The sequence below is a fragment of the Cyrtonyx montezumae genome, unplaced genomic scaffold (assembly GCF_038088225.1).
Source record: "Cyrtonyx montezumae isolate F1298 unplaced genomic scaffold, pur_monq_1.0 scaffold_39, whole genome shotgun sequence".
NCBI classification, from domain to species: domain Eukaryota; kingdom Metazoa; phylum Chordata; class Aves; order Galliformes; family Odontophoridae; genus Cyrtonyx; species Cyrtonyx montezumae.
In genome coordinates this window covers 640,055-662,995 of record NW_027072044.1, presented here as the reverse complement: position 1 = coordinate 662,995, position 22,941 = coordinate 640,055, and the positions used below count along the sequence as shown (strand labels likewise).

The 22,941-nt window shown below is 49.1% G+C and overlaps 1 protein-coding gene across 8 annotated transcripts in view; it reads left to right on the top strand.

Annotated features, from left to right (window-relative positions):
• DOT1L (DOT1 like histone lysine methyltransferase) overlaps window positions 1-19,946 on the top strand; it is a 52,689-nt gene extending 32,743 nt beyond the window's left edge. The window contains exons 11-30 of one of the 8 annotated variants that reach the window (XR_010622751.1): window positions 992-1,098; window positions 1,839-1,880; window positions 3,010-3,093; window positions 3,695-3,929; window positions 4,287-4,400; window positions 5,318-5,409; window positions 7,639-7,740; window positions 8,174-8,311; window positions 8,647-8,772; window positions 9,519-9,997; window positions 10,239-10,362; window positions 11,120-11,263; window positions 11,892-12,018; window positions 13,190-13,803; window positions 14,567-14,772; window positions 15,018-15,082; window positions 15,512-16,483; window positions 17,522-18,128; window positions 19,090-19,278; window positions 19,714-19,946. Coding sequence is in view for 2 of the 8 variants with exons in the window: in XM_065745870.1 (XP_065601942.1) it covers window positions 992-1,098; window positions 1,839-1,880; window positions 3,010-3,093; window positions 3,695-3,929; window positions 4,287-4,400; window positions 5,318-5,409; window positions 7,639-7,740; window positions 8,174-8,311; window positions 8,647-8,772; window positions 9,519-9,997; window positions 10,239-10,362; window positions 11,120-11,266; window positions 11,892-12,018; window positions 13,190-13,803; window positions 14,567-14,772; window positions 15,018-15,082; window positions 15,512-16,483; window positions 17,522-18,093 (4,346 nt within the window). In the remaining 6 variants the exon portion in view is untranslated. Of the gene's footprint in view, window positions 1-991; window positions 1,099-1,838; window positions 1,881-3,009; window positions 3,094-3,694; window positions 3,930-4,286; window positions 4,401-5,317; window positions 5,410-7,638; window positions 7,741-8,173; window positions 8,312-8,646; window positions 8,773-9,518; window positions 9,998-10,238; window positions 10,363-11,119; window positions 11,267-11,891; window positions 12,019-13,189; window positions 13,804-14,566; window positions 14,773-15,017; window positions 15,083-15,511; window positions 16,484-16,573; window positions 16,770-17,521; window positions 18,129-19,089; window positions 19,279-19,713 lie in introns of all 8 variants that reach the window. The other 7 variants (XR_010622753.1, XR_010622752.1, XR_010622750.1 and 4 more) reach the window with 7 other exon arrangements.
• The last annotated feature ends 2,995 nt before the right edge of the window (window positions 19,947-22,941 follow it).

Below are 22,941 nucleotides of genomic sequence, written 5' to 3'. Positions count from 1 at the left end.
CGTGCATGTCCTGTGTCCAGAGTAAAACACTTCTTGAGTTTAAAAAGCACTTTGTTCCCCTCCTTGTGCAGCATGGCAAAGCAATGTCTCGAGCTACAAAGCTCCAGCTCTGTTTTTTTTGGCAACTGCTTTTGGTTAACTGCTTTTCAAGAACAACGATTTGAAGAGTGCCATTAAGGCACTGGGCTGAAATAGTGCCATTGTGAGTTATTTTTACTGAATTGCTATGTCTGGAGCACTGGGCAGACAAAACTGCCATTTTCCTTCTCTATGCTGTTTTCCATGGCATCTGGAGCCGCATTAACCATTAGGTCCTGGCTGCTGACAGCCTCAGCTCCCTCTTTGCTGGGTTTGGCAGTCTGTGGTTATTAATAGAAAAGCAGAGAGGGAAGAAAAGTGGCCAGTGTGCTCTTTTATTCCACGTAAAAGCTCTGATCACAGCTACCTGTCAGCCCTCACCTTCCACAGTGCTGCAGTTCTGTGTATACCAGCTGTTATGTCGTGCTTGCCTTGGAGGCTGGTACTGAAGTGATGGAGAAATATGTGATGGAGCTTTGGGTGGGAGGGGGTTGGTGCCCCAGCACCTGACTGGTGCTTTGCCTTGGAGGATGAGCAGTGAAATAGTTTAAAAAAACACAATAGAAAGCATAAAGCTTGAAGAAAGAGTGGTTGTAGAAGTACTCGGACATGCCCCACACCTATTAATTCTAGGGAACAAAACAAATATGGACAAGAAAGCAAATGTAAAACTGGTTTGTCCTCAGTCCAAATGTAGCACAGTTTACATGAATTGGATCAGTGGTGTTCTGTAACTGGTCCTGTCTAACTAAATGCTGTTAACAACACGTGTTGTCACTGAGATGTAGGGGGGATTTATTGGTTAACTTGCACTGGCAAATCATTTTGCTCTCGAATGGTTATCTATGGGCAAACACAGGCTAGAGCTTCAGAATGTCCTAGGTCTGAGAATAATTTCCCTTTCTTCCTCCAGATATTGGCACTATAATGAGGGTTGTGGAGCTGTCACCACTGAAAGGCTCTGTGTCATGGACCGGGAAGCCAGTCTCTTACTACCTGCATACTATTGACCGAACCATAGTGAGTATCACTTCGGGCTGGGGCTCCAACAGCTGCACTCACATGGAGCCAGCATGCCAGCATCACAGAGCACTGCAGCAGGCTGCTCCGTAGCTGGAGGTGTATGGCTGTAGCAGAGTAATTCCTTCTCGTGTTCCAGGGTTGTGTCTGTGCATAGGGCTGGCAGTCTCATACAGCCAGCACGCCACAAAAACCTTCTGTGGAGCCCTCGTTGTACAATTTCCTCTTTGTTCTGTCATATTCCAGCAGTCATTCTCAATTCTCATTGCTCTGTCAGGTCTGTAGGACTGATCAGAGCTCAGTGACAGCACTGATGCATCCGCTGTTCCTCTCTTCTGTTGAAGAAAACAAAAAACAACTGTAGAAACACCAGCTTTTGTGGAGAAAAAAAATACTTTGTGTTTCTTGCAATATAAGAGTAAGATATTTTGTAAGCCTGCTCCAGTCTGATAGTGCTCTTGTGAGAGGATACGCCGTAGTGTGGATAAATATGTGGGTGGAGCGAATGAGCTTCACTGCAAATAACCCTCTGCTGAGTGCAGATAGGTCACACACAGCTTCAAACCAGGGATGGGCTGTGGGGGAGCTGATAGAGCCTCGCTGGGGGTTTGGGTAACATCCTGCTGTGTCATGTACTGCAGGAGAAGCAGTTGAAATTTCTGCATTTGTCTGAAATTCATGTTTTGTTCTCATGGGTTCTTCTGTTGTGACTCACGGCATTATTGTCTTTGTATTTGCAGCTTGAAAACTATTTTTCTAGTCTCAAAAATCCAAAACTCAGGGTAAGTCTGAGCGTTTTCTGTGGAAAGCAATGGGGGAGCCAGCAGGAGGGCCTTGGTCACTTATTCAAGGTGTACAGAATAGGTAGAAAATTAAATTTTCTTGCTAAGTAAGGAACAATACTCATGGAGCTAATTGAAGTGAAGTATCACACACCATCAAGCACTAATACAATCACCTTCAAGAGCTCTGTAATGGGTAATTAATGGGGAGCCTCCAGGTGTTCTTCCCTCGCCCTGGAGACTTACAGAGAGCTATTTGTTCATTAAAGCACTGAAGTTTTAAGGAGGAAATGATAATTTGAATCTTTCCCAGTGCTCCGCTGCACGGAAGCAAGGAGCACTCTGAGTTGATGCTGTTGGGACTTCCATTGGGAACATGAAATGTGTTGGCAGTCACTGCTGTCTGTGCTGTGGGAACGTGGAATTAAAGTGCCAGAGGACTTCTGGGACTCTGTTGGGCTTTGTCCAACTGATGGCAGTGGTGTTCCCAGTGCTTGGAGCTGGCGTTCCCAGTGATGGGATGAAGTACTTAGCAAGTCCTCTGAGCAGACTGGTTTGCTTTGGGAATGGGCTTTTCCCATCTGTTCAGGCTTGGGAGGAGAAAAGACTTCTCAGATTCGAAGGGCAAAAGGAAACGAATAATCAGGTGGGATCTGTGTCCTTGTTTTGAAAGGAAGGATGCCTAAATCTGCCATTATAGAGTCTGGATGATACGTAGCTCAAATAGCAGAAGTGTTCAAGGTGCCTGATTATGCTAGTCTAACCTCACCTGGAAAATACCAGAAAGGTGTTTGTGAGTGGGGTGAGATTCCCTGTCCATACTACGTAGCAGAAAATGAAGCTGAGAAGGTGCTAGTGTGCTCTTCTGCAGAGCTGGTTAAAGCTGAATTGTGACATTTCAAGTCACATGAGACTGTTTTTGCAGTGATGTAGTGGTACATGACATGTTGGATGCATGGGTAGAGATATTGTAGTGCTTACTAAGGGGCCTTCCACTGTACTGTGTGGCCTAGGGAGTTGGAGTGGTGTGAGGAAAGAGTTTGGGGCCAAGTGAGGGAAGACAGGGATTGGTGTTAGAAAGGGAGGAACATAGGAACAAATCATTAACTCTTTTTGTATGCTCGTTTAGGAGGAACAAGAGGCAGCTAGACGTCGTCAACAGCGAGAAAACAAGAGCAACACAACTACTCCAACAAAGGTTCAAGAAAACAAGGTGACCCTCCTGTAGGGGAAATGCATTCAGGATGTAAATTGGTATCACTGTTGCTGAGGACAGGATTGAGTGGTGCTTGGGAGTTGCACCAATAATTCTGGGGGAAAAAAAGCATTGCTGGATGAATGGCAGAGCTGGTTGAGCTGCCCTTGGTGCTGCTTGGAGTGCTCTTCCTTCACTGTTGCTCAGGGTTGTGCTGAGTATCTTTGGCAATGTTTCCTTTCTAATTTGGCTGTGTGATACTGTTTGAAATGCAGCGACTCCTTGTGCACAAAAATATGAAGTGTGGAATGTATTTTGACTTAAGTTAAAGTCAGTTGAAGGCTATACAGGACTTGTATTGACTCCTGTAGTCAGTAGGAAAATATCCAGCTCTTCTGAGACAAGAGTTAAACTTCTGTTTCTGTAATGAGTATGCCCAGAATGGAATTAACACAACTTCTGGGGTGCTGGAGACAGCAAGCCTAGTTCACTGGCACCTTACTTAACAGTTGACTTTCATAAACATATTAAGCAAAGTTATTAGTGCTTGCTTACAAGGAGCGCTGTTTGTGGAGGTGGTAATGACCAAAGAGCTTTCTGCTTTTAAAAAATCTCCTAGGATTCTGGTGCTGAAGAAGAAAAAGCTGGGGCAAATGCTGTTAAAAAGCCATCTCCCTCTAAAGCACGGAAGAAAAAGCTGAGCAAAAAAGGAAGGAAAATGGCAGGCAGGAAGCGAGGGCGTCCCAAGAAAATGAACACTGCAAGTACAGAGCGCAAGACCAAGAAGAACCAAACTGCACTAGAACTTCTGCATGCTCAAACTGTGTCACAGACATCTTCATCCTCTCCTCAGGGTGAGTTCAGAGAAGCCCATCCCTCTGCGTGAGCATAATGGATGTGCTGAGGTCATTCTCCCTTTAGTGCTCCTTTAGTTTGGTTTTGGGCCATACCTTCTCCCTTACCACCAAAGCAAGGTGTCCCTGGAGGTGGTGTTATGCCTCTGTGGGTCTGTAGGTGCTTGGCCAGGAGCTGGAGCTGCTCTGTGCCTCACTGCTGTATTCTGAGGCCACACTGTAGTTGCACTTCCAAACGATTGGTAGCAATGTGTCTGTCCAGCAGAGGTGCCAAATCTCACTGCAGGTGAATGCTTTGGAATGGTAAAGCTTCTGTGCCCTTCCCAGCTGAAAGGTTGTCCTTGTTTCTACCTTCAGATGCATACAAGTCACCTCATAGTCCATATTACCAACTACCTCCTAAAGTGCAACGGCATTCATCCAACCAGCTGCTGGTGACACCCACCCCACCCGCACTACAGAAGCTGCTAGGTAAGGCTGTGATATCACTGTTTGTGGTGGGGACCTTTTCTTTGGGGTTTCTAAACATACAGGGCCGTTAACAGACAGGCACTGTGGAAGCAGAGGAAGAAAGGAAGGGGTCAGCTTGCTGCTGAATTTGGTGTTTGGTTTTGACTTTGTTTCAGCTTGGCACAAAAGGAAAGAAACTGGGGTTTAGCAGGAATCCAAAATAGCTTTCAGTGCAAATGGCTCGTCAGAAACAACTTTAGTCTAAATGAAACCACTCTCTTTTTTCTTAAATGACAACAGCACTCTTTTTTCCCTGTGAAATGCACAGCAAAGCCGAACAAAAATGAGATGCTGTCTGAATCTGACACTTGTCTGGAGGAAACCTTGCTGCAAATGTCTGTGCTGTGCCCATTGTGTGCTCAGGTTGCCTGTGATTGCAGCAGAATGGCTGAAATGCTGTGGTTGGATCCCTGATGTAATGCCCCAGGAGGGCTGAGGAGGAGGAAGGTGTGTTGCATAATAGAAGTAAAAGGAGAGCGAGGATTACTGCAAATAATCTTTGGAGAAAGCGAAGATTTGGGCTCTCACAGCTGCTCTGGTGGTGTTTCTGCTGCCTGTGTATGAAAAACAAACTTGCCTTTCATCATGCAAGCACACCATTAGCACCCACTGTCTTCCTCTGAGCTTCATTGCAGAGTGCACTTCTCTTTAATTTCCATTTGCATTACATATGAAAAGCAGCTAATGGATCCCAGAGTTCAGCTTGCATCGGGGGACTGTTTTCAACATGCTTTAAATTGATCCTTAATGGCTTGGTGTGAGTCCAAACAAAAAGCCAGCAAGTGCAGGGCCCGGGGGGCAGTGGAGCATAGGGCAGGAACAGGAGCACCACGCTTTTCTTACACTTAAAATACCTAAATTTCCTTTTTGCTTTGCAGACTCTTTTAAGATCCAGTACATGCAGTTCATGGCATACATGAAAACTCCTCAATATAAAGCAAGTCTGCAACAGCTGCTGGAGCAGGAGAAGGTGGGTGTCTTTCTTAATGCTTCTTAACAAAACTGCCAGGCTATAGGATGCCTGGAAACAGTGGTGGAAATGGGAGTTGTGTACACCTGAACAGCAGTACAGCACAGTCTGGTGGAAGAAAATCAGCCACAGTGATTATCAGGCTGAACATGTGAGGATTTTGTTGCTGGCTTGGGTCAGTCTTTACGTGCTTGAATGTCCTGTCTGCAAACTGGGACTATGAGTTGCCTGCTGTGCCCTCTCCCAGGGAAGGCTTACCTCAGTGCTTCTGGTTTTCCCTCTGTTTTGAGATACAAAACTGTGTGCACACATGCAGGAAGCTGCTGTCTTGATCCCATCCTTAAGGAAGCACCCAATGCCCATTCTCTGGAGCTGAACTTCGTGGGTTTTGACATCTTTTTTCCCACTGTTAAAAGCCTCAGTGAAAATAACTCATTAAACATGTGACAAACTGAACCATGGCATGAGAAATAAATGTGCCCATCACCTAGCTTAAGGATGCTCCTTTTGATCTCTTAGTAATGATGATAAGTTCAGGTGATGTGGGTGGGATAGGTACAAATCCACGGGAAAGGCAGACCAAGTGCTTTGCTGTGGAGCCATCCCTCCAGCAGAGGGAGGAGGCCTACTGCAGAAACAGCCTTTCTTCTTGTATTGCTTCACCTCAGTTAATGAATAATTTAATTGCTCTCTGAATTGGTCCCGATGGTTATGGGATCTTCCATAATGGGAACTCTTTTTTTCCAAGTGAGAAAGGCTGACTTGTGCTGCCCCGTTTGCAGCTGACAGCGGGTTGGTGCTGCTGTGCTCTTTGTGCAGATGGATTTTCCCCTAGGGTTGTTCCCACTTATTTTTCAGCTTTTTCCTGAAGCAGCCCATTTCCCTTCTTGTTCTGTGCTTGTCAGAAAAGTCACCATAAATTTAACTCACCTTCTTGCACAGAAAGCAGAATGAGAAACGCTAGCGTGCAGGCATTGTTTTGTTTCCAGAGTACAGTACAGGAGTGGGGAAAGGTAATGGGCTGACATTGGCATCTGACAGCTGCTTCATCCTTGGACGTGGAAATGAGAAATTCAGTGTGAAAAGATGTTTTTACTGGGGTGCTGCACTGTATTAAAGCAGTAAGTGTTGAGAGCACGGCGAGGTAAACTTCCCAGCAGAACTCCTCGGGGCGATGCGCTGCTGTGTGCGCTATTTAATAACTCCCTCTAAAGTGTGGGTTTATAAAGTATGAGAAAAACCTTCTGTGAATGCTGTTGGAAAATAAACAAGTTGCTGTGAGCTGCTAGTTCACTGAGTACCCGTAGATGGAGCTGTCAGCTCCTTGGCTGCCTGGCAGGGCTGAAGGAGACAGCTGGTGCTGAGAGCAGAGCTGCTGTATCTGCAGCACTTGGGGGGGGGTCAGGTCAGCCCTGCAGTCACTCAGCTGCCTGCTGGGTCTGGTGTTTTCTTGCATGCATTGGACCTGAATGGACTGCTTGGAGGACCTGGACACTTTGTGCACTCCTCCTCCCTCTTTCTCGGGTGTGACAGCTCCGTTTCTGCACTACTCCTGGTTGGTTTCAACGGCAGAATCTGGAGAAAAGTGGGAACTTTCTTCTCCCTTTCTATGGGGAGCAGAGAAATGAGGCTCCCCAGGCTGTGTCTCATCCTAGCACGTGTCTGCCCCTGCATGCGTGACCGTGAAATGAGTAAGCAAGTATCAAGCTGAGGAATGTGATGGGCAGGAGCTGCTGTGCCAGCACAGGGCTCGGATGGCTGCTGGCGTTGTGCTGTCATCTGAGTGGTTTGCCTGACTTCTGGCTTTCCTCCCTCCTCCCCCACAGCGTGTTTCCATTTACTGAGTATTGTGTAGGAAAACTCTGAGCTGGAGCTCTGGAGGTTCAGATTCTGCGCCCGTTTTAGTAACAGTTTTCCTGCAGATAATCTGTTCCAGTCGTGCTCTGTAGGATGTGATTATTAGCACTTCTTTACAATGCGGTATGAGGGTAAAAATGAATTAAGACTGTCCTGATTGTGTTTTACCATTGAGTGAAGGGAACTACTTCAAGGCTCTTTTCAGCTTCCTTATCTTCAGCAAAGCTGACAGGTGCAGCTCGCGGAGCTGGGTTTATTCATAGGTCTCAGTTTCACTCCCAATTTGCTGTGCAGACTAAATGAGAGCATCTTACCAATATGGACTGTGATGCATTGGGGCTAAACGTGCATTGCATCTTTTCTCTCTTCCAGGAGAAGAATGCACAGCTACTGGGGACGGCGCAGCAGTTATTCACCCACTGCCAGGCACAGAAAGAGGAAATCAAACGTCTTTTTCAGCAGAAACTTGATGAGGTGACTGTGGTCTGGTGGCAGCGTGTGCTCGTGGTCATCTGCATGCAAATGGGTTGGAGAAAAATGAGACTAGAGTAGTGTTAGGTCTCAGAGCACCCTCCTTTTTGCAGTGCTAAAGCACTTGGAATCTCTTTCACTCTTAGGTTAAGTTTGGTTTGGAAGTGCAGGAGGAAGTGTAGTGGCTCGGTACAAAAATAGTGTTCTAGACTGGCAATGAAATGCCAGTTTCCAGGTTAAATGGCTGAACAGCAGCTCCAAATGAGGAACTTCTGTCCCTACTCCTCATCCCCAGGTAATAATCAAGTGCCTCAGTGGGCTGCTAGGAGCTGCAGGTCCCCTCAGCCTTGCTTCTGAATGGGCTATTATCTGGAATTGGTGTGTCGAGGCCTTACTGAGCAGTCTCTTTCCCTCTCACCCTCACCCCATGTCCTAGTTGGGAGTGAAGGCACTGACATACAACGACCTGATTCAAGCTCAGAAGGAAATCTCTGCTCACAATCAGCAGCTGAAAGAACAGACCAAACAGCTGGAGAAGGATAACAGTGAACTCAGGAACCAGAGCCTGCAACTGGTACGTACATAGCTTGTGTGGTGCTCATTCATCTGAGTGGGGAAGAGCGTGAGCTGATGTGCTCACAGTTCTCATCTCAGTAACTCAGACTTCTAAGGTAGGCAGAGGGAGGTCTGGTTGTGAGTGTGGTGGGTGATAACTGTTTTAAGAATGACCCAGCTCACCTTCTCCCATGTGACACAAATACTACAGGGGTCCTTTTGTGCCCCTTTGGCTTTAGCTGGGAGGAGTTTTCAGCAGGTTGAGAACCCTCTTGCTGTTACCCTGTTGAGAGGCACATAGCTTTCACTTTGTTGAGAGCTGTCTTTTGATCCTTTTCTCCTGTGTCTCCACAGCTGAAGGCACGTTGCGAAGAGCTGAAGCTAGATTGGTCCACACTGTCACTGGAGAACTTGCTGAAGGAGAAGCAGGCTCTGAAGAATCAGATCTCTGAGAAACAAAAGCACTGTTTGGAACTGCAGGTACAGAGCAAATCACAGCTCCAGGATCACCAACCCTGAGCAGCTCTTGGACAATGAGAGTGCTTGGCTAAATATGATGTTAGGGGATAAGCTGGGTGACTGCTTTACCCAGAGATCAGTCCCTGTTGTTAGGAGGAGTTTGGTAAACTTGAAAAATAAGGATGTAGATAACTGTTGAAGAAAAGTAGATGTTGTGACCTCATTCCCTGGTAATGTTATGGAGGAAGGAACTTGATGTTATCATTAAACGTTGTTTAAAAGCATGGCCTGGTGAAAAGAAAGGTCTTGCTTGTCTGAGTAATATGTGGCTTCAAGCTAATGTCCTCTGCTGAAGTCTCAGCTCTGAAATGAGGTCCCATAGAATGACACTGCAATGAAAGGACGTGTGAAAGTATTTCACTTGTGTAGTTCTAAAGCTCAGTCATCCATTTGCAGGGTTTGTGTCTGTACAGAGCACCACTCTTTCCCTCAGTGACTGACACTATTGGGTTACTCTGTATTCTCTCTATTACGTTGGAGATGTTTTGTTTCCTTCCAGAATATGCTTTCTGAGAGTTTCTGAGCCATCCCCCTTCCCTGCATGTCTTGTTGGTAGGCTTGGAGCAGCACATTGAAATCTGTCCCTCAAAGCGTGGGTCCCCCCGTTCTGCATTGTTCCCAGAGTTGGGACAGCATTGGGGCAGCACTCCATGATGCATTCGAACTGATACGTGTGGTCTTTAATCACTGTCCTTCTTTATTTAAAGATCAGCATTGTGGAACTTGAGAAAAGCCAGAGGCAGCAGGAGCTCATGCAGCTGAAATCGTACACGCCGTCGGATGAGACGCTGTCAGTGCAGCTACGGAATAAAACCCATGTGAGCCGTGATCCCGAGGCTGAGCACGGCAGGTTCCAGCTGGAGCTCGAGTGCTCCAAGTTTCCCATGCCCCACATCAATGGCATGAGCCCTGAACTGTCCATGAATGGCCACGCTACTCCCTATGAGATTCACAACACGTTCAGCAGGCCGTCCTCCAAGCAGAACACCCCTCAGTACATGACCTCTCATCTGGACCAGGAAATAGTTCCGTGTACCCCAAACCACAGCAGGCAGAAGGCAGACAGGATGGCGAGCTTGTCCTTACCTGATTATACCAGGTTTTCCCCTGCTAAAATAGCACTAAGGAGACACTTGAATCAAGACCACGCCGTCAATGGAAAAGCAACAACGAGTGAGATACAGAGGTGAGAGTGATCAACTCGTAGGGTTTGATTACCTTTAATGACAGCGGTTTATTTCGATGGTGGGGAAATATTTTTAAAGGCAGAGTACATAAAGGTTTTGTCTCTGCAGAACCAGCAGTTCAGCTGCTTGGGTGAACACGATGGTATGGTGCCTTGAGTTTGGTGCAGGAAAAAAACCCCTTACCTTGCAAAACAGAAGTCGTTAGCTTTGTATGCTGATGATGGCAAATCTCTGTTGCAGAGCTGACCACGTCAAAGAGAACGGCCTTACATATCCAAGCCCTGGTATTTCCAATGGCATCAAGCTGAGTCCTCAGGAAACTCGGCCCTCTTCCCCAGCGGCCTTACCAATTGCAGGCGAGAAGGTAAGAGATGAAGAGATCTGCTTTGGCTTGAGCGTGGACACTTGACACCTGGTAGAACAAAGAGAAGGTTTCCAGGCTGGGAGAAGCAGATATGTTCTCATCTGTGGTCAGCTCAGTGTGGAAAATAACAGAGTGCAGGAGATGGGGTGCAGTCAAAAAGAGGAACTGGATAGAGGAAGAGAGTAAGATGCCCTTGAAAGACGAGGTCACCTTCTTGACTCTCTGATTTGCTTGGTAGGAATATATAGTAGGACTGTGTTGATCTGCTGTTTGTCTACTTCAGCCTGAAAACCAGACCCCCAAAATCGACCGTACAATTGGTCCTGCCATGAATCCTCCTTTTCAGAGCAAGCAGGTGCCCTCCAACACGAGGTTACCATGGAAATATTTCTGACTACTGCGTCTTCTGCGCACTGAGGATCTCAGGCTATGAAGTCTGCCAGCTGAGTGCTCTTCATAGAGCTGTAACCAACACTGGGGTAGCCCTTCCCTTATGCTTAGGGGCAGCAGGAGCCTTAATTTACGTGTTTCTGCACTGTTGGGTGTTGCTGTCCCATTGTATTGGTGTTGAATGTGCGCCCTGGCTTTCCAGAGCATATGTAGTGATCTAGTTATCACTCTTAATTACGTAATTCTTAATGAGGGAAAAGAAAAAATAAAAGGGCAAAATCTAAATAAGTGCATTACCATTAGCTCATAACATCTCTTTGGTAACAGCTTGCAGTTGGGAACATCACTTTCTGTTTTGCATTTGCAGGTTTTGAGAGAGAGAACCTCTGTGAATAGTGGAGAAACTATCACCAGCCTACCCATCAGTATTCCTCTCAGCACAGTGCAGCCCAACAAGCTCCCTGTTAGCATCCCTCTGGCCAGCGTAGTCCTGCCCAGCCGTGTTGAGAAGGTGGTGAGTAAGGCATTGTCAGTGCTTTCCATCCCCAACTAACATCACAGCAGGCAGGAGCGGGGTGCTGCGTGCTGGAATCCCCAGCGGGCTTCTAATGCTGAGTGCTGCTGCTGGGGTTCATCCTCTTGGCTCTGCTCCTGTGTCTGTGGAGTGGTGGTACTTCAGCCCCAGGAGGAAAAGCGAGGTACATGCCTCAAGCTGGCAGGCTGAGTGCCTTGTGGAAAAGTGCAGCTTCTGAGGGTTTGTGGTGCTGGGAGCCAGGAATCCCATTCATCAATCAGTTTGTTTGTAGCCCCCAGACCTTCCTGCCTGCCCCATGGGACTGACACTGCCTCAGCTGGGCGGCCTGTGAGCAGTGTCCCAGCTGTGTGATGAGCCTGAGCAGTGCATTGAGGCTGGGACAGCCTCTGTGTGCATGGTGTGAAGCACACACCAGGTCCCACAGCACTGCAACAGATGGCAGCATCTGTGTCCCATAGTGGTCTGTGTTTTTCTCAGAACAAGATAAATGTAGGGTATCTGGGGATTAGAGCTGCTTTCCACAGTAATCTGCTACTGAATTTTGTTTAAATGGGTGACTTCTGAGCGCCCTTCCTGCACTAACACGTCCGTTTCTGCCCCGCAGAGAAGCACACCTAGCCCAGTTCATCAGAGCAGAGACTCATCGACACTTGAAAAGCAGATTGGTGCTAGTTCTCATAATGGTGTAAGCAATGCTGCTGGAAACAAGCCACTGGCTTTGGCTACCTCAGGTAACAGCCTCAGCGACGCATCACCTAGCCCACCTTTGTGGCCAGTCACCCCGGGTCCTTTGTCACAGGGCCAAAGAATTGCAGCTAGTGGTGTTCTGAGCCTGTCAGAATTGTGCCTACAGCTTGGATAGGTCTCAGTGCTTGGCGTTGGTTGGAGCCTGTCTTGATCTGAGCTGCAGTAGTTGGGTTTTCTGTACGTTCCTCTCTTTAGATTCCTATCTCTGCAAGTTGCAGGCCTTCAAAGCATTCCACAGCTGTCCTGTGGGCTGTCATTTGAAAAATTGTTTTGCAGGGTGGTGGTTATTATTTTCTTTTTATAGTGAAATTAATTTCTTGAAGCAAATCACAGTGATGTCACATGAGCCATTTCTAAGGGCACCAGAATCTGGGAAGAACCCTCAACGAAGGAGGGGGTAGGGATGCCTTTAAGTACAGACATCACTTCTGAGCTCGCTCATCTGTTGGAATTGTGGCCTGTAGCTATTCAGGGTATGGAAATGTGGGCAGAGAGATGTAGGTTCTTGCATACAGAAGCTGTCCTGCAGCTGATCCCTCGTCAGAATGCATTTGTTCTTCATGTTTATCACCTTGAGGGGCTTGTGTTTAGCATCTGTTTTGCAAAGAAGGGCTTGGCTGCAATTATCTATAAAACCAAAGAATTATGTAAAAGTCCTTTGTTCCTGTTTCCCCTTGGGCAGCCCAGAGACAAGGCCTTACTAGAGCACTAAACCCATTTGTGGTATGCCATGAGCAATACCTAATCCCCTTCCCAGGCTTATCCCAGATGGCATTCTGCCACAACAAGACCCCATCACTTGGAAGCCACTGCTGTTTGTTCAGCTTTGAGCAGGAGTTGGGCTGTGTAGACAGTGTCCCTAACTTTTGAGGAAGGAAATGGACGTCCGTTTGGTTCTCTTATTTCCACAATGATAGGAAGGAGTAGAGAAACAGGAGCCCTGACTTCAGGAGGTGTAACAGTTTGCATGAACCTTTCACTGGAGGTTCCATTATGGGCTATCTTCATATCACATTGATGAGGGAGCAGAGCAAATCATTACAGCCCGAGTGAAACCATGCTGGCAGAGCCGGGCCAGCCCCAGCCATCCCACACATCTAGCACTGTGAACTATGGCTCAGCAGAAGCAGTGATGTATACTTTCCCTTTCAACAGGTTTTTCTTACTCTTCTGGCTCCGTGGCAGTCAATGGAAATCTTACAAACAGCCCAGCCCATCTTAACCATAGTGTTGATCAGGCAGCTCTGGACGACTCCGGGAGTCTGTTTAACTCAGTAGGGTCTCGGAGTTCCACTCCACAACATCCTTTGCTAATGATGCAGTCAAGGAACTCTGGGCAAAGCTCCCCTGCTCACCAGCACTCAGCAAGCCCCAGGTTAAATGGCACCTCCCAGAGCCTGGTAGGGGGATTGCACTATGCAGATGCTCAGAAGATGTTTGCCGAAGGAACAAAGGGGGATCTTCAGTCTGATGCAGCATTTTCAGATCCTGAGAACGAGGCCAAGAGAAGAATCATCTTTACAATCTCTCCTAATACAGGACATGTAAAACAATCCCCCTCCACCAAGCACAGCCCTCTGCCCATGAGCGCTCGGCTGGACTGCGGCCCAGCACACACACAGGACGGGAAGAAGCGCGGCCGGCGGAAGAGATCCTCCACTGGGAACCTCAGCGGGAGCTCCGGGGTCTCCCCCAAACGCAAATCCTTGCCCTCTGTGTCTGGACTCTTTACGCAGCCATCAGGTTCACCACTCAATATCAACTCCATGGTAAGGGCTGCGGGGAAAGCAGAGGGGCTGGGGAGGTGTTCTGTGAGTTCGAAGTCAGCTTCCACTGCTTTCTTCTTGGGCACGGGGTTGTCTCAGTGCTAGTGGCTAGAAATGGGAAGGCCCTTCGTGGAAACAGCCCCTCTGAGAGGAGCTGCTGAAAGCTGGGGAACTGCTTCGGTGTAGGTGGTTTGTGTTGGAGGGGACTGAGGGCTGGGTGCCCCCACCAGGCTGCCCAGGGCCCTTCCGTGGCCTTGGATGCCTTTGGAGAGTTCTTCAAAGAACTGGAGAGAATGGAGAGCACCTTCAAAGAGTTCTTCCTCTTACAGCACTGACAAATGACAGTCTCCCATTTACAACAGAGCTTGTTTTTACAGTGAAGTTGCTCTTTTTTTTTTTTATCCTGTAGATTAAATATTTTGAATATAGTTTAAGCCAAGATTGACTAAACAGCTCACGAGTGCCAGAAGCATATGGTGTTCCCACGTTAATAAGCCAGCTCCACAAGTTGGGATCCTGCAGCAGCAGTTTGAGAAGAAATGTCATTTCCCCGTGTCTTCGGTTCTGTGTTCAAACATAAAATCAAATAATGAAAATATTTTCCTGAGTTACATTAAAGCCTTCATCCCAGGCCCTGCTGCACGATGCTGGGGGGAGAGCATTGGCAGCACCAGGTTGTCCTGTCCTAAACCTGAGTGCGTAACAAGACGCCTTGTTCCTAAAGCAGTGCTCCCACCTGTAACTGCTTTCTTTCCTTCTTGCCCAGGTCAATAACATTAACCAGCCTTTAGAAATAACAGCCATTTCCTCTCCTGAAAACTCCCTGAAGAACTCTCCTGTTCCTTACCAGGACAACGACCAGCCCCCAGTACTGAAAAAGGAAAAGCCCCTCACTCAGACCAACGGCGTTCATTACTCCCCTCTCACGTCAGACGATGAGCAGGGATCTGAAGATGAGCACAACAGCACCAGGTGAGTGTGTGTGAGTGGCACTGACCTCGTGAAGGAGCAGTGGTGACGTCCTCTGAGTGCACACCGACCTTGGCAAAGAGCACAGAGTCTGTGGCAGCTTCTGCTTGGCTCTTAGTGGATGTTTCTAAATGGTTTTCCTGTCCTGTGTGGTGCCTTGGCTTTATGTTAAGACGTGAGCGTGGGGCTCTGAGGGTAAATAGGAAACGACTGCAGTGAGTGCTGTAACCTTTCTATTTTCCCACCAGGATCGAGAGGAAAATCGCCACGATATCGCTGGAAAGCAAATCTCCACAGAAGACTGTTGAAAATGGTGGGTGTGAGGGGTGTAAATTGCTTGGGGCAGTGGGTGGCTGATGGTGCTGTCAGTAGAAGGCTTTGCTGGTGAGCAGAGTGCTGTCCCAACAGAGCTTTGTGTTAGCATAATTAAGGCAGGTGGATGATAATTACAGATCTTGGGTCAGTCAGTTCTTTCTGTAGTCACAGGCCACCAAAGATCGGATGAATTACTTGATGCCAAATCAGGGCTTGGGGTGGGATCTGTAGTGCCAAGAGTAGATCTGCGTTCTCAAAACTTACCCGATGTGGAGCTGAATTTAAGGATGTGTAGGTGAATTCACAGGATCAGAAGTAGAATTGCAGACTGATAAAATCCGTGTGTTGAAGGATAAACCTGAGTTCTTACTGAGCAGGTTCAGGGGAAAGTGCCTTTTGGTATTCAGAAACCTCTCTTCCAAACCAGGTGGCAGCTTATCTGGGAGGAAACAAGCACAACCCAACGAGAACATGAACAGCAGTAAATGGAAATCTACTTTCTCACCAATATCTGACATCAACTTGACCAAGACCACGGACAGTCCCTTGCAGTCTGTGTCGTCTCTGAGCCAGAATTCTCTGTTTGCCTTCAGGCCGTCCTCCGAGGACGGCCTCGCCATGGACGCCAAGATGACGGCGCATGCAAGGAAAGGCATGGCCATGCCCTCGTCGGGGGCAGACGGGCTCAGCCCCAGCACAAACCCCACCAACGGGTTTGCCTACAACGGTGGGCTGTCGACTGACATTGGTTTACACAGCTTTATCGATGGTGCTTCTCTTCCACACAAGGCCTCGGATGGGACGGCTGCTGCCTGCTCTCTGGGTTTCCAGTCGCAGCGGAGCAAAGACGTGGGGATATCGGACACAAATCCTTTCTTGAACAAGAGGCAGCTCGAAGGCCTGGGCAGCGCCAAGGGGGAAGACCTCAACCGGGCAGGAGTCAAAAGCAAAGAGCTGAACGACATGAGCATTCGTGCGGGGGGTTCTTCAGAGAAAAACTCTTTGCAGCACAACGGAAAGGTTGGCAAAGGAAGGGACCGAGATGTGGAGTTTAAAAACGGCCATAACCTTTTCATTTCTGCTGCTGTTTCATCTGGTGGCCTTCTGAATGGGAAAAGCCTTTCTACTGCTGTTTCTTCAGCAGGCAACCCAGCATCGTCTGTGCAGACGCACCATCCCTTCCTCAACACTTTGACCACTGGATCGCAGTTCCCCCTTGGCCCCATGGCCTTGCAAGCCAACCTCAACTCGGTGACAAACTCCTCAGTATTGCAGTCCTTATTTAATTCCATGCCAGCTGCTGCCAGTCTGGTCCACGTGTCGTCAGCTGCAACCAGACTGACTAATTCTCACACTATGGGGAACTTCTCTCCTGGGGTTACAGGTGGAACAGTTGGAGGTAGGCAGAACTCTTTCTCTGGTCTAAGACAGGGCCTAAAGGAAAGTCTGACGCTGCCTCTCCAGGGCTGAAACCCTTTCACTTCTGCAGGATGTGAAGCAGACCTATCCCACATAACACATCTCTCTTCGAAATTAAGATGAGTCCATTGCCCCACAGTGAAATCCCATGAGCTTTGTCCACTTGTTGTATCACCTCAATGAAAGAATACACCCGACTTTGTGATTTCCTAATGTATGTTTGTTCAGATGTTGCTGTGTTGGAACCAGCCTAGGTCCGCCTGCAGGTAAAAGGTTTAACCCGTTGTGTCACTGAGCAAAGGAGCTCTGTCAGCTTGAGTGGAGGTTGGGATTAGGATTTAGTATGATCCAGGAAGAGCAAAACATCAGAGGGAATGGTGTTGGGAATTGTGTAGCATTCTAGCTCTTGAATTGGACATCTTTTTGCCAGGAAGGGCAGTGCCACGTGCACCTTGTGCTTCTGGGGTTCTGCTTGGCGGGGGCAGCAGACAGCCTGGGCCTGGCCCTGCTCGCTGCCCAGGGCAGTGTGTGTTACCCATCCATAACCTTTCAGGCACCGTGTCGGGAAATCCTAACTCTCACATCTCTCAGCACGTAGATTGGCTGGAAATGCAGTCTCCCCTGCGCTGCCCCGCGAGTGGGAGAGCGGGAGGGGTGGGGAGGGAAGAGCAGCAGTCTGAGTCTTCAGATCAACGGCTCTGAGAGACCCCATAAGCTCCTCAGAGTCCGCCCGTGTGCTGTAGCACTGACAGCTCTGGGGTCTGACCACGTGTCCTGGTGGCACGTGGAGGTTGGCAGTGGGAAAGGTAAGTGAACCTCTCGTACCTCCTGGCCTGCACCATTACCTCTCATTGCTTGCTGCCTTCTCATGCTGCATATTTTTGTATGGGGCCGTAACTACTATAATTTTGCTTTTTTTGTTTTTTTTTTTCTTTTCTCGTTTTGTTTTGTTTCTCTTGTCACCTGAGACTGTACAAAGCCCATCTGTTGAAGCTGAGTTTTTCTCTCCTGTTTGCAGGTATTTTTAACCATGCGGTGCCTTCTGCCTCCTCTCCTCATCAGTTTGGAGCCAGTTTCAGCAGCAGTGCTGTCTCTAGCAGCACAGTGCTAAGCTTAAACCCCCTGCAGGCTGTTGCCAGCACCTCATCCTCACCCTTCCCACCCCCCTCCTCTAATTTAGTAACATCTAGCGAGAATAGAGCTGCTCAGCACCTCAACAGAGCGCCAGTGCAATCTGTTTTCCATCCCCCTCCACCCCCCCCTAACGTTTCCTTGCCCCCACCTCCCCCTCTGCTCGCTTCTAACCCCGAGCTCCTGCACAGCCCATCCGTCCCACCCGGCGACGCTTTCCTACCATCCTCTTCCTCCTCTTCTGTCCAATCTAACACCGCTCTGTCTCTCAAGCTCTCTTCCCTGCAGCACAAAGCCTCCCGCCCCTCCTTTACCATCCACCACCCCCCCCTGCCCCGCTCGGCGCTGGCACAGCCCGTGCCCCCGATGGCGCAGCCCACCTCCACGCCCGCCGTGTGGGTCACGCTTGGCATGCAGCCTCCTTCTGCTTCGCACCTTTCTGGGGTTAAGCCGCGATAAAGAGCTTGCTTAGCTAACGGTTCTTATGTTGTAAGGTAAGGCGAACCCCAGGAGTGGTGTGCGAGATGCTGAGTGATGCTTCTTCCTCTGCTGAGAGGGTGGGCACGGGCTGTGAGGCAGGAACCCCTGTGCGGGGCAGAGGGCGGAGAGCTCCGTGCTGCCTGGGCTGGGAGTCAGGATTTCTCGACAAGGAGCGCTAACTCTGCTCCATCTCATTGATGTCGGGGTTATGCTCAGGTCGGGATCACTCCTTGCAGACGTTGACTTCTGAAGATCAGCAGTCGGGAGGAGTGGCTTTAAAAGTTAATGGTGTTCATACGGTTATCACCGGTGGTTCCCGCTCCAGCACAGGGCAGATAGGTGGAAGCGGATGATCTTAAAGATCCCCTCCAACTATGCCATCCTATGATCCCATCCTATGATTCTGACAGACATTGCTCCTTCCACAAGCCCGCGTTCCCATGGTGCTGGGGTGGGTGATGCTGCTCCCACCCTCAGCTCAATAACCAGAAAGTACCAAACCCTCCAGGTCCCAGGCAGCAGCTTTGGAGTGCAAATACACTGCTGTTGCACTGCAATCAGTGCACCCCCAGCACCCCCGGGAGACAGCCACAGGGAGCAGAGAGGGGGTTAGAATTTGCAGCAGAGAGAAAAGGAAACCAAGGAGCCAATCTGAGCACTGCAGCTTGATTGGCACAGTGATTACAGAATCATACAACTGCTCACTTGGCAATTGCTCGGTCCCTGGGCAGGCTGCAGGGAATGTGCAGGGTTGGCTGCTCCGTGCTTCGTAAGGGCCGGAGAGAGGAGAGTCTCTGGAGGCCGTATGCATTTCTGCTGAAGCACTATTTAAATGCCTTTAGAATAAAGCACGCCAGCACAGAGCTGGGCACTGTCGTTATGAAAAATGCTCTGTGGCATCGTGATGTAACAGCTCGGGGTCGCAGAGCTCCAGCAGCGCGAGGGCCCTGAGCTCGCTCCGTGCTTTTCCTGTAGGACATTGATGTTGTTGCTGTTCAATGATCCCAAAGCTGCGTAAAATGGATGGTTGAATACTCTTTGCCTCTTATAAAACATATGCCACAATTACAACATCCCTGAGAGATTCTTTTGGCTGTGCATTGTGTGTAGCGCCTTCGCCACCAAATTGCTCAAACGTGGTCCCCGCAGGCGTTGGTGTGGCAGGTAAGTGCCACCTCGGCCCTGCTGAGCAGGGAGGCTGAGGAGGAGTTTGACATCCCCGTGCTGTGGCCGCAGTGACACTGATGGGGGTGGGCTGGGTGGGAAAGAGCTGGGGGAGAAGGAGGAGGTTGGAGCTGTGTGCCCGAGTGTCTCCAGGGTGCAGCGGGAATGTCTGCTGCTGAAGGAGGTGCCTTAACTGGAGCTGGGGTGTTGCTGGGCCAGCCTCCATCCCATTGGGTGTGCCACACCATCCTCCTTCCCCCGGTGGGGTCCGACCCTCGGGGGCCTCCTCCTTTCTTCCCATGGTTGGGTCAACGCTGTTGGGTCAACTCTTCCTCCTTCGCTGGCTGACTTGGAGCAATGTAGAAATGATTGACACATCTGACACGCTGTCGATTTTTGTCATTGAGATGAGTCTCTTCCTCTCCTGTTGTGCAGGTAACTAGGATTTCTACCTCAACCCAATGTGACCTATGCAAGGACAACGTGGACCAACTTCACTCGGCTTCCACTGAAAGGTGCTCACTGGCCTGTGCAGGGGTTCTGCTCTTACTACTGGACAAAACACAAACCTAAAAAGACCTAAACAACAGAGAAAATAATATTTACTGTGAATCTGAGTTTAAAAAAAAAAAAGAAAAAAGGAAGAAAAAAAAAAAAAGCAAAAGAAATACTTAAGGCTCCAGTTTGTATTGTTGATAGTTTAGGTAAAGTATTTATCTTTTTTAACGTGAAAATAATTTTGACTTATTTTATTCCACCTAGAGTCATAAATACAACTTGTGGTTAAATTCTCTGAATAACTAAGGACTGGCACACCAGCAGAGATGTAAAGAGCCTCTTCTCGGTGCTATTTCATCCGTCAGAACTGTGCCTCTAGTTTGATCCTTGGTGCTGAATTTGGAGGGTTGACCAATGCCAAACCCAGTTCTCAGACAGGTCTGCTTCTATTTATTCACCTCCCTCTGTTCGTATCCCCAAATCCGCTTGGTTTACAGCCACGTGTGCTGCAGTGGGCTTTCATCTGGCAGTTTGCCCCAAGGAGAACTAAACCACTGGGTGGGTTTTAATTGTGTTGGACAAACGAGAGCTCGTGCTCCCCTCTGGAGTGGCAGTGGGATCCCTGGGCAGCTCAGTTGAGCAGCAGGGATCCAGGTCCTGGCCCATCCCATTGCACCAGGCCGCCTGCAGGCCGGGATGTCATTGGCATATGAACAGGGTGCGTGATCACAGGAATTGGTTGGGCCTTCAAGGTGACGTTGGGAAAACTGAACGTAGTGCAGGTAGACTTCTTTCAGCTCGTTTTCGTTCCGAGTACGATGTATTTTGTTGGTAGAGTTTTGATACTTGATTCAGAAATGGCTTAGGCGTCTACTAAGTGCATTTTGCTTTTCGTATTTCTTTGCTTGAAGTGGATCCGAATGGTAGTGACCAACACCGTGATCTCGCTCACCGTGCTGCCCCTGGTGGAACTGGTGCATTGAACTGGTGCATTTTGTTGTATTGTGACTCGGTGTTCTGTGTACAGAAAGCGCCGCTCAGAGCAGTGGCTGTATTTTATAGAGATGTGATGAAGATTTATAAATTTCATATACTTTATTTCCTTTATTTTTAGACTGTACAGTGCACAGTAAACGTGTAAAAACTTATTTATTCAAGTGCACAAAACGAGGAGAGAAAGGTGACCCATTTTGTAGGTATTGCCCGGTCTGAGGTTCAGACTGGACCCAGCACCAATCAAGGAAACTACAGTCAAAGAAGGGGAATTGCAACAGCAGAATGATGGGAAGAGAAACACGTTGAGGTGTTGGGGACATCTGCCCGGGTGCTCAGGTTGGATGGGGTGTCCCAGGGCCGTGACACACCATGCTGGGTGCCATGGCTTCCAGCTGCCTCTGTATGTGAGATGGCTCTGTCCTTGCGTGCTCTCCTTGAGGAGCGGTTCCCCAACAGCTTCCACCCTCTTCATGTTCCGTGTAGACCCTTTTCTTTGTACCTCATCCCCTTTTCTTTGTACCTCATCCCCTTTTCTTTGTACCTCATCCCCTTTTCTTTGTACCTCATCCTCTGCAGTCTTAGAGATTCAGCTCAGTGCGTGGTTATTTGTCGGTCCCGACGCGTGTCTTCCACAGGCGGCCATCGTGCATAGAAACTGTCGATGTGATGTTGTGGTCTCGTTCATTGGGAAAGAGGTTGGTAGCCCTGGAAGGAGGGACTTAAGGGAACTGTCTTCTGCTCTGCATGTGGGAGAGGACGTGGCAGTGGAGTGCCCTGCTGAGTTAAGCTGTGAGAGGAGAAGCTGGAGAAGGGCAAAAGCGCGCAGAGGGCGATGGCTGAGAAACATCCGTAGCTTCTAGTAGGAGCTGTACAGAGTTTATGTCCTGGAATCCAGGAGGACAATGTAACCCAGATGTGTTGCAGCTGGGAGTCGGGCAGCCCCAGCTTCATCCAGAGCCGTGGGTCGCTGTGAGCTGCAGAGCTGCCCCACATCCTTCCCAGCACCGCGCTCCAGTCCTGGGAGGAGGGGATGGGTGCGAGCGATGGCTGGAGGAGCAGGAGCCTTAATTGCATTCCCCTGTTTTTATCCCTGTAGTCCTTCCACTTTTAGCAGATCCTTCTCGGACAGTGGACCAAGACAGAGTTGTGTAGGCCTCTTGTTCCCCCACCTTCATCCCAAGCCATGAAGACACGTGCCCATGGGGTGGCTGTAGTGAGCTCCTGGTGCCAGCATGGTGCCTGTCTTCCTCCTGATCCCTACTGGGACACGCTGCTGGGACAGTGTCATGTAAACCACTGATGGAAAGCCGGGCACGTGGGGCTAAAGTCCCAGTGCTGCTTCACTGGGGAGAGGTGGTCACTGCAGTTGCTGTGAGATTGGGCATCATCTTCCCCACGTCCCCATCTTTTGCTGCTTGGCCATAACGTAGAGCAAAAGTCCAACCCGTTTCTCTCCTGTCTGCAGAACGGGGACAGCATTAGCTGGTTGTAGGGCTGCTGGAGGAGCAGCTCCTGGAGCTGTTACGATTGACCCCTATGGCTGCGGTGAGACACACATGACCACGATGTACAAGCCATAAGATTTGAAACCTGCTTTATTGGAGATAGTAATAATAACAATAAACCTGATAATTGGAGATAATTGTGAGGAACCAAAGCCGTGCAGACGGTTCTGAATAAATAATTCCTTCTCTGTTACTGCTTCCTGCCCGGGTGCAGCCATTGGATGGCTGTCACAAATGTTCCTGCTCCTCCACACCACTGCTGCCAGCGAGGGGCAAGTCAGGAAGTGGAAATCCATTGGGCAGTGGACGTTGACAGAAAGAAAGGACCTTCTTGAACGCTGTGGTTTGAGCCCTGGGACAGACTGTGCTTGCTCTGCCCTTTGGGGGTTTGTAGGATAACGGGGGGATCGAGCTGCCTCATTTGCTGCACTGAAGGGAATGGCCTTGTGCCCCAAACCAACCATGGTGATCAGAAATGCTGTTATCCTTTTTGGCCCATCTCCCACTGGTTCCTGCTGCAACATGCTGTGGGTTGGGAGCTCTCAGAATCATGAAGGTTGAAAAGGATCTCTCAGATCATCCGGTCCAGCTGTCCACCCAGCACCAGTACTGCCCACCAACCGTGTCCCTCAGTGCCACATCTCCACTGTTCCCCAACACCTCC